General features: G+C 33.4%; 1 protein-coding gene across 1 annotated transcript; it reads left to right on the forward strand.

Annotated features, from left to right (window-relative positions):
* The first annotated feature begins 8,350 nt into the window (after positions 1 to 8,350).
* On the forward strand, positions 8,351 to 11,132 carry LOC132312934 (trihelix transcription factor PTL). The gene is made up of 2 exons (XM_059811504.1): positions 8,351 to 8,953; positions 9,597 to 11,132. The coding sequence occupies exons 1-2, from the start codon at positions 8,493 to 8,495 to the stop codon at positions 10,795 to 10,797; spliced, it is 1,662 nt and encodes a 553-aa protein (XP_059667487.1). The 5' UTR covers positions 8,351 to 8,492; the 3' UTR covers positions 10,798 to 11,132.

The following is an 11,132-nucleotide window of genomic DNA, read 5'->3' on the forward strand; positions in this document are numbered from 1 at the left end:
TAAGAGAGTGTAATAATAGCAAGGAAAACCGATATAAAATTCGTCGTATAACGTTTTATTTAGTTTTATTGAGCTATCTAAATACCTTATTTTAAATTCTTTACTTGAAAAAAAATAATAAATAAATAAATAAAAATAAAAAATAAAACAATCTATAGCCAGACAAATTATAGTTTTGGACTTTTGGGCCCAATAATGAGAGACACAATAGGGCAGTAGAGAGTCAATCCAGTTGTTAGATTAGGGCTTCTAAATACCATAGGCCCAAGTTCTAATGCTTAGGAGTTGCTTTCAGAGACTACTCTTAACTAGAGGAGAAACACCCATAAATGATAAAAACTAATTTCCTTTTTCTCGTTTTCTTGGATAATCAATAAAAATAAATTAATGTAAGAAATCCATTATCTTCTTATATAGAGGAAAAAAAAAATCACTTTGTATGTCTAGAAGTTTGGGCCTAAAATCACTTTGGGTTGAGCTTGTGTTGTTGGGGCCTTATAGTTGCTTCTTCATAGGCCCTGTTTTTTACTTTATTATAAGTTGGGCTAAAGTTATATCCTTTGGGCTTTGTATTGTTCATTATAATTATTTTAGTGGCAAAGCAAATAAACTTATAATATATAGTTTTTTTATTTCATAATTTGCCCTCAACCTTCACTTTCCATATACTACTCTAAAATCCATTGGTGTTTAGATTTTGCTCTACTACTCTAGAACCCATTAGATTTTGCTCTGAGGATGAGATATATATTTTTTTTATTTCATAATTTGCCTCAACCTTCACTTTCCTCTCTTAATATGGAATTTGGATCTCTAAAGATAGTCATATACTTTATCAAGGGTGAAAATTGCAACATTAGATGAGGAGATATTGTGAGTGTAATTTATTTTTATTTTTTCTAATTTCAAACCTAAGTCATTGGCCTAAAGATTGATTGAGTGTGCAGCTAAAAATAGTTTGTATGAAATTGAAATTACTAAAATCTAAACAGCTACATACAAATTCACTCAAATATATCAAGGAAAAAAAAAAATCAATTGAAAATAGATATTTTGGGCAACAAAAAAGATACCTCTTTTTGATTAGTACTTATTAAAGAGTTTATAACTTTCTTATATACAATGATTAAGCTTTTTTAGGGTGACAACTCACACTCCCATATAACGTCAAGACAACTTTTAAATACAATCAACCAAAAAAGATAGCCCTCCAAAATTGAGACCTCCAACCCTGTTTTCCATCCAACAATCAAAATCCTTTTTGACTAAACTTCCCTTCCACTACTGATTGCCCTAACACCTTTCTTTTTCTTTTTCCTTTTCTTTATTTTGCTGCTTAACCACCACACTAACCCATACCATACCTTTAATTATTATGTAATTCCTATTGCTAGTTTTCAATTTTGAAGCTTGGATACTCTCCAATAAAACGTGTTTAACACGATAAATGCTTAAATGTTATATATATATATATATTTTTTATGTACGGTATCAGCATCTATGAAAAAGTATACAATACACAAGAAATTAGTAATTTTTTGAAAAAATATATATATGATTGGGCATTGGATAGGGGCACCACATGTAAAATATCTCTGCCATATTATATGCTTTCTCCAGCATCCATTGTCATTAGCAACAACTGGTTTTCGCTTTTTTTAAAAAAAAAAAAAAATGTAAAGACAAAATAGTTTTTAGCTTAAATCCATGCTTTTAGAAGAACAAATGGAAAACCTACCATTGTAAAGCTTTCCAATCTGATTCAAATTAAAGTAGCAATTTAACTTTTGTCTCTTACTACAAGTAAGGTTGACTTTATTCCCTTTTGTAAGATATTGTTTTATTCACGTCAATAATTCTTTCTTTTTAGAGTTTGCAAATGAATTTCTTCTGCCTTAGAACTTTTATTGCTTATATTAATTAGAATTTTGAACATTTTTCATTATTTTATATTTTGGAGTATCAAATCATTAATTTGTATTTGTAATTAGAAAAAATTTAGTTAAAACTTTGAACTAAATTTTCTCCAATACTATATTCAGAGTGCTGAATAATGCTACCAAACACAGTATTAGATTTTTCGTTTGTAATAGTAGGAAATGCACATAGATTTTAAATAATTAAAAACGATTTATACAACAATTGCCAATTGGTACAGTTTGATTCTTCAACACATATTAAACGTAGAAGACCATGATTCGCACTTGCAAATAAATGGAACACCAAAGAAATGTGAGATTTCATTGGGACGAGGAAAATTGCATGAATAAATGTTCTTTTATTTATTTTTTTCACAGTAATATCCTATTCAGGGACAGAACTAGAAAATTAGAGTATGTGAGGGGGGATAATAGTATAATTTTTTAATAATTTTAGTGAGGGCGATAGTGTAATTTTATAAATATATATATCAAGAATATAAATTAATATAGTATACTATGTAAAAAAAAAAAAAAAATTACGTGGGGGCAATTGCCCCCACACTGACCATTGAATGATTCGTTCCCTGATCCTACTCCCACCACACCCAAGCTTTTTTTTTTATTATGTGCTCGAATCTTGGATCAACAGTGTGTTGTGTACATATATACTTTATAGTTAATATATAATCATACCTCTTGATGAAAAAGAGGGCATCTAAGAGATTAATTAGGATGAGTTTTTATTGTTATTATTACTACTAATAAACCAAACTTTAATAGAGTAGAAAATTTGAAAGACAATGATGAGAAAGATGTAAAAATATAGTAAAATATCTTAGCAAAAAAGATATTACTCTTTATCTTTACTTTTTCTCTATGTTCTCTTTTTCTTCTATACTAACTATGAAACTTCTTTTTAAGTGTATTAATAAACAGGAGGAAAAGAAAAGGAGAAGGAAAGCATTAGCTAGAAGAGAAAGAAATAATGCATTGTATCTGAGTTTAAAGTGAAATTGAAATTTATTTTATATAAAGATAAAGACAGAATCCGCAATCACTAATATATATATATATATATATATATATATATATATATATATATATCATGTTTTTTCTTCCCCCCCCCCCCCAACCCAATTTTTGTTCTTATTTTTTAATTGAACATGATTTAATAATCACTTCTTTTCTTACTTTGAGAGTACGTAAGAAACTAAACATTTGGTCTTCCAAACCCATGAATCGTCAATTTTAGTTGTTTTTTAAATTTAAGAAGTAATTCTTGGCATGTACCATTCAAAAAAAAAAAAAATTTGTTTTTCTCGTCGTTTGCTGATGCATGCATGCACCATGGCCATAGCATTAAGATGCTTATGATGCATGGCACATTATGGGAATAAGTATAACCAGTCTAAATTAATCTCTCAGTCGCTGTCTCTCTCTCTCTCTGTGTGGCTGTGCTGGGGTGTCAGAAACTGACACACAGAGACTTTGGGCCGGTCAGGACTACTGATGACTTGGTTTTGAAGGAAGCGGCAGAGAGAAAAAGCGATATGTATAGAGAGAGAGAAAAGAAAGTCCCATATATCTCCATGCACGTATAAATTAATTGAACATGTACAGGTGCACGAGTGGCCCAGAATCCACACCACTGATCAGGTGCTGCTGCATCTGCACCACCGCCCTATACTGATGCCGACGTGACCTCATATTCATATCATCCCATTTCAACTCAATTTTTTATTCACAATACGTAGTACTCTAGTGTGTCTGTGTATATATATATATATATATATATATTACTTTAATTTTAAAAAACGAAATTAGGGTATTCATTTTTTTAAAAAATTGGCAACCCTGAACCCTGGTCAACTTGGAAATTTTTTCTTGGGATTTACTGATTTAAATGCCATGTGAATATTCATGCTATAAAAAAAAAAAGAAAAAAAAAAGAAGACAATCTTTGTTTGTGTTGGCACCAAAACTTGGCAGCCACTTCAGCAGCGACGTGGACCAATGGGAAGCCGATAAGGGTTGAGCATGTCCAAGAATGGATCGGCCAGTTTGAAGATATTAGGAGCAAATATAGAAAGATATATTTCAGCCAATATGGCACATTTGACTTTTTTTCAAAATGGGATGTTAACAGAAAAGGAAAAGGCTAGAGTTCGGATGAAACTCAATAACTAAATTCCTATAAAATAGGAAGTTTAGTTTGATGAAAAAAGGAAAGCTTTGAAGACATGGCGCTAAAGGATGGGCCACTTGGGATAGAACACGGCTGCTAAACTTAAGGAGGGGAGTTGCTAAAAATTAGCAACTTTTCAGCAACTTTCTAGCAACGTTTTAGCAATATCTCGGCAACTTACATGTGATTAAATCGAGGAAGGTTGTTTTTACAGAGATTTCCTACTGAAACAAAACAAGAAAGGAAGCAGAATAACAATAGGATTTGACTAAGTTCAAATTGTGAAGAAAAAGAATGAAAGAAGGAGAGATTTTCTAGCAATAACTTAGGAAAATAAGTTGAGATAGAACTTCTATAAATAGAAGTATTGTATTCCATTTTTAACTTCCAGCACCACCACAAAACATGCCTTCAATTGATTCTACGTCATTTTTTCCTATCAATTTCTTTATTTCAATTTAATGGCAATTGATTAGATCATTGTCAACTATTTCAATTCAGCCATTTACTTTCCTTCAATTTCAATTATGACAATTTTAATTACGCAATTTTAGTTAGGCTTTCAATTCAATGGCAATTGATTAAATTCTTGCCATTGAATCGTAGTGACAATTGATTAAATTCTTGTCATTACTTGGCTGATGGCAATTGATTAAATTCTTGCTATCACATTTCAGTGGCGATCGATTAAATTCTTGCCATTGTGTTTGGCTGATGGCGATTGATTAAGTTCTCGCCATCACGTTCGGCCGGCGATCGATTAAGTTCTTGCCGCCTGTCTTCACTCGGCCATTCCATCCATTCAAACATTCATCAGCCATTGCATTTCTTTAGATACTCTAAAAAGTCCTTACTACAAACAAGGCATAAAAGAACCTTGCTGGGAGTTCTTACTAGTCTCTCTCCCACATAATCGCCTGAGAGTCAGCCATCGGAAAAAGGGATAGGCTGGTGTTCAATTACATATTTTGGGTATTTTGTACAAATACTCTGGCACGCCCGCGAAGAGTCCATCGACCGGCGTAGGGAACAAAAATCGCGCGAACAGTTTGTTCATCAAATTTTTTAAAAAAAGAATTGAAAAAAGGAGGATAATGTATAGAGTATGTCCAACTAAATATGCAACTTGAACAACCAAATTAATCAAATCAAATTTGAATTCAATCCAGTACGTATTTGGACAGGTTTTGGCCGTTCTTTATTCGGCTGGGCTTGAATAGAAATGCGGAGTCCAAATCAAATTTGACGTTTTTAATCACTATTAATATTAAAATATTATTAATATCAAATTTAAAGGGCTCACTGTATAATCTAGAAAGAGTCAAATGTGAGAAATCAAATCTATGCACGGTGAGGATATTTTCAATTTCCAACTCGCGATTTTCAAATTACAATAGAGTAATTTTCTTCCTTGTCATTAACCTCTAAAAAAAACTAACTTAACCTTATCAATCCAACCCTTATTAAAACATTATTCGTGATGTCCAAAGAAATTCGAATAAGTTTAACTCAAAACTATCATTTTCTTTCAAAAATTTAATTTTTATACATTAAAAAAGGTTAGTGGCTTAAAAAATATTTTGATTGAGGTATTTTTATTTAAAGATTCAATCTTTACTTATTAAAACACTATTCGCGACTTCATAAGAAACGAGCCTAATCTAAGTTAAGAAAAATTTAATTTTTATACATTAAAAAAGTTTAGTGACTTAAAAAGTATTTTGATTGAGGTATTTTTATTCAAAAATTTAATCTTTACTTATTAAAACACTATTCGCAACTTCGTAAGAAACGAGCCTAATCTAAGTTAAGAAAAATAACACAAAGTTAGATTTGGTTAGACTTATTTGGCTGTAAAACAGTTTGTACTCTTGTTTGGAGTGAGGATTTATTCTTCAATTTAGCTTGAATTAATTTCACCATCCTATCCAACCACAGATTGAGTACATCCTTCGCTAAATGTGCATTTAGGTCTGTGAAATATCAACCACCTTTACCAGATAGAGTACCAAGTCATGCTCAGTGAAAATGCCATGACAGTGTATTATAAGAGTAATTATAACAAATAAATGGGTAAGCATCCATCTTACGTGAAAATTTTACTTCAATTACGTAGAGCGGTAGTAAGATGACTTATGTGCCAACTTTTTTATTATAATCACAAAAGATTCAAATTCTACCTTATGTAAAATTGTCAAAATATGATTAACCTCTAAATCTCTAAATTTGAAAATACCAAAAAAATACCTCACTAAACTTCTAATTCTAACATATTCTATCAACATCTTTGAATTCGGCCTTGGTCCAATGATCTCAAATTCAACGATTTTGGGCCGGATTTCGCTATTGAACTCCTCCAATAGCATCCCCAAAAATTAGGCCCCACCCAATGGGTCGTGGAATGGGTCGCTGAAAACCGTGACCCTCTTGGCGAGCCGCTGGCCTACCATGCGGGCTGCATCAGTTTTGTTTACATTTTTTTATTTTGGCCCAGAACAGTGTATTAGCCCAGAACACTAGGGCATATTTGCCTGAAAAAAAAAAAAAAAAAACTAATTTTTTGCTTCTTTTGGTCTCTTTTTTTTTTCCGCTCAAAATAATTGAACCAAAGAAACGTTAAGGCACTGTTTGGCTAATGCCTTAAAGGTTTTTTTGGGCAAAAAATGTTAAAAAAAAAAAAAAAAAGAAGAAGAAGAAGAGAGAGAGAGAAAGAAGAGAAAAATGTTTTTTTTTAAAAAAATTTACTTTTTAAAATATTCCTACTAACATATAGTCATTTTAGGCACTGTTTGGGTTAACGGCTATATTGGAACAAAAACCTATTTTATTAATTTTTTTTAAAAAATAATTATATATATATATATTAAAAAAAAAAACTTTCATTTTTTCTCTATAAATACATCAACCCGACTATGATATAACCGTTATGAAAAAGTTAAAAAAATTTTGGAGAGCGAAAATGCACCATTAAAATACATCCGATAACTAAAATTTGAAGACTCTAAAACGCTGATGTGACTATAAAAAATGCTAAGGTGACTATTAAAAAATACTGATGTGACAAATTTAGAAAACCTAAATTCGGAGAGCCCATTGAAAATTCTCTAATGACTGAAAATTTTCTCAAAATTGATCGAGAAACTCACACTTAAGGAGAGCAAAATTATCTTAAATTATCCAAATATATGTAAATTAAGGAGAGCTAACATATATATACATATATATTCTGTTGATGCATAGTTAAATCTGCTAAAGAGAAGGAAATTTAATAAACTGAAAAGGACATAAATGTACTGAAGTTGTATTAAATGCAAAGGTGGTATATATGTGGTACAATGTACAGAGTGTCGGGGATTGCTTGTAGTCACATGGGCAGCTAAGTGATAATTTTGTTGTGTCCACCATTTCTGCGTGGCAGTAGTACCAAGACAATTCTTCAATTATTGACTTTTATTTTATTTTGTATGTGCATTTTAATTTTGCCATCATATTATCTATTCTGGTCACTCCTAACACCACAATTAACAGAGGTCCACCTTTCTCTCCATTGATTGAATCACAAATTGAATAAGCTGAAGTTCGAATTGCTGAACTTGCAATTAAGGTTTGATTACAATAAAATTTAATTTGATTTTAGATAATCTATATTTGATGGGATTTAGATTTGAACATAATTAATTTGAGTACCATTTTCAGAACTATGACATATTTCATATTACATAGCATTTTGTGTCACCATCATACGTCTGAATATGGTCAATAATTGTCAAACCATGACTATTCATGATGCCCATCTTTGCAAATGGGCTTCATATTTCTTTTGTCGACACATGCGTACGGCGTATCTACAGTATTATTCTTAAGTGCTCCAACTCGTAATTTTCTCTTAAATTGAGAGCAACATGTGATCATCATCACTTTATTAGTGAGTTTGTTAAACTTTTTTAATTCTAAGAAAAGAAATTGAAGAGAGTGATTCTTAATATAACAGGAAAATTATTCGATTATAATCTCCAGACCACAGGGTATAAAATGGAAAACACCTCCCATTCGAAAGTAACCCTAAACCTAGAAATAATAATAATAATAATAGAATTTGGCAGGCCATACATAAAAATTAAGAGTCAAACGCATGATATAGATGGCCAAATACATACATATACATCATCTTTATATCTACATACATATAGAGAGAGAGAGAGCTGTTGATAGAAGTTCAAACAGACAGGGGTCCATGGTCGTCTACTTAAATTCAAAGCTTTTTCGTGGAAGACATGATCCGGGTCTGCCGCACCTTTCATCGCTGCCCCCCTTTTCTCATACTATTCTCAGTCTCTCTCTAAAAAGCATCCTTCATCATCTCTGAGGAAATAACAAATTAATCCATGGAAATGGAGGAACAGTATGGAATGGCGGATCTGAGGCAGTTCATGAACGGGAGGCCCCATTTTCCGGTAACCCTACAAGCGGGAGACCACCTCTTCTCCGGTGAACGGAATCTGACACAAGCAGCAGCAGCAGCCACCCAGCAGCACTACGAGATGGTGAGGGTGGCAGCCGCTGCTGGTCAGGTTAGTGATCACATGGTATCTCTTGGGCTTCATCATGATCAGTTTGGTTCATCATGTGATTATAATAATCCTACTCCTACAACTACAACTACTACTACTAGTAGTCTTACGGCTACGTGCACTGCAAGTTTGAATGGGTTAGAGATGGAATGTGGTGGTAATGGAAGGTGGCCGAGGCAAGAGACTCTCACTCTTCTTGAGATCAGATCCAGACTTGATCCCAAGTTCAAGGAGGCTAATCATCAGAAGGGTCCTCTCTGGGATGAAATCTCTAGGTATATATATGCATATATATATATATATCCTAATTTGGCTTCAGTTCCTAGAAGATTTAAGTAATACCCATTAATTTGGCTTAATTTGTGTTAGGAAATTATCAGTTGTCAGTGGGTTTTCTTGCTGATTTTCTGGAATGTACTTGAGCCCAATTTGATGGTTGTTTTTACTGGTTTTGTGCTAGAAAAATGACACAACTTTGAAGTTCACTGGAATACTCTGGTCTCAAATTTTTCTCTACTTCCATCTTTTTGGTTTTGTGCTAGATAAATCTTTGATATATAAATTGTATAGTTACACTGCATGACTTGGTTTTAATTTATTTGAAAAATGAGTATCCAAAATATTTTAAGCAAGCTTCAAATTCTTATTGGCTAGCTAAAAGACATGGCTGTCTATTTGCATGCTTAAGTACTCATTTACTAGTTTCATGTAATTAAAGAACATAAACAACCATTCAAGAAAATTCGTGAGAACGATTATATACTAGTAGTACTAGCAAAGATCATTATCATATGAACTTTTTTGGCTTATACACATGACAAAAATTATCTTCATTTTTTAGCTCAAACTAGGATATTTTTTGTATTAATTCTCTTATTCTTTTTCTTTTTTTTTAAATCATTTTATTTCTACTTACAGGATGATGTCCGAGGAACATGGGTATCAGAGGAGTGGGAAGAAATGCAGAGAGAAGTTTGAGAACTTATACAAGTATTACAAGAAGACTAAGGAAGGGAAGGTTGGGAGACAAGATGGTAAGCACTACAGATTCTTCCGGCAGCTCGAAGCGCTCTACGGCAAAACCAGCAATCCAGCAGCCTCAGAAACCACCCATCTTGCTGGAAACAGTTTTCAATTTCATAATGGAAGCAACAACAATTCTACACAATGTAATAATCAAGAAGCCTATCAAGCTCCAAAGCTCTCAACTGAAAGCCTCAGCCTCTGTAGCTCTTCTGATTTCGACTCTTCTTCCTCTGATGATGACAATGATTCGGCGGGGAAGAGGAAGAAGAGAAATCAAGTAAGAAGGAGCTGGAAGGCGAAGATAAAGGATTTCATCGACGGGCAGATGAGGAAGCTGTTGGAGAAACAAGAGGCATGGTTGGAGAAACTAACGGAGACGCTTGAACACAGTGAACAAGAGAGGATGTCAAGAGAGGAGGAATGGAGGAAACAAGAGGCAGCTAGGGTTGAAAGAGAGTATAAGTTTTGGGCTAATGAGCGAGCGTGGATCGAAGCTCGTGACACAGCTTTAATGGAGGCCTTACAAAAAATCACGGGGAAGGAAGTGAAGGCAATTTCATCTCTAGAGGAGCTTCGAAGTCTTGGCGAAAACCAGAAAGAGATTGGGAGTGAAACAAGTAGTTTGATCAATTTGAAAGGTGAGAGCTGGCCGGAATGTGAAGTCACAAGGCTAATACAATTGAGAACCAGTATGGAATCAAGGTTTCGGAATTGTGGGTGTGACGAAGAGGTCCTGTGGGAGGAAATAGCAGGGAAGATGGGTTGTTTGGGATATGATCATAGGAATGCATTGATGTGCAAAGACAAGTGGAATAGTATCAACAACTATCTATGCAAAACGAAGGAAAGCAATAAGAAACGGAAAGAGGATTCAAGAAGCTGTTTCAACTTTCAGAACAATGAACCAGTAGACAATATTCAAGGAGGTGGCTACTCGGAGATTGCGAGACTTGCAGCGAATGCCGGTGGTTTGTCTCCGAATTCGAGTGGCAGCAATGGCATGCATGATAATAGCTGCTTTAGGTTCTTGATGGGTGATGGTGGGAACTTATGGGAGAATTATGGTGTGAAGCTCAGTAAGGGTGAGAATTAACCAACCACACTAAGTTAATTTGTTCAGTAGTTCTGATGATCAGGAGTTGGAAAGGAGAGGTGATTGACTTAATTTGTTGGGAGTTAAGAGATTTGACAGTGCTAGCTTCTGGTAATAAGAAATGGGACTAGTGTGTTTGTTTATGCAAGTAGCTAATTAACTGAAGATTTATATGAGCATATTGATGTTTGGTGAATAATTCCTAGGAGGTGGTCAATTAAGATTAAATGAAATGGGTGTTTGTTGCTGTGTTTAATGGGAAATGGTGGCAGTAGTATTCATTGCTCTTCAATGCGATTTTCATCCCATTAATTCGTTAATGAATATCCTATTTT

Source organism: Cornus florida, unplaced genomic scaffold (genome assembly GCF_030987335.1).
Source record: "Cornus florida cultivar Cherokee Brave unplaced genomic scaffold, ASM3098733v1 CherokeeBrave_3.0.0_Hap2_Chr06, whole genome shotgun sequence".
Taxonomy (NCBI): domain Eukaryota; kingdom Viridiplantae; phylum Streptophyta; class Magnoliopsida; order Cornales; family Cornaceae; genus Cornus; species Cornus florida.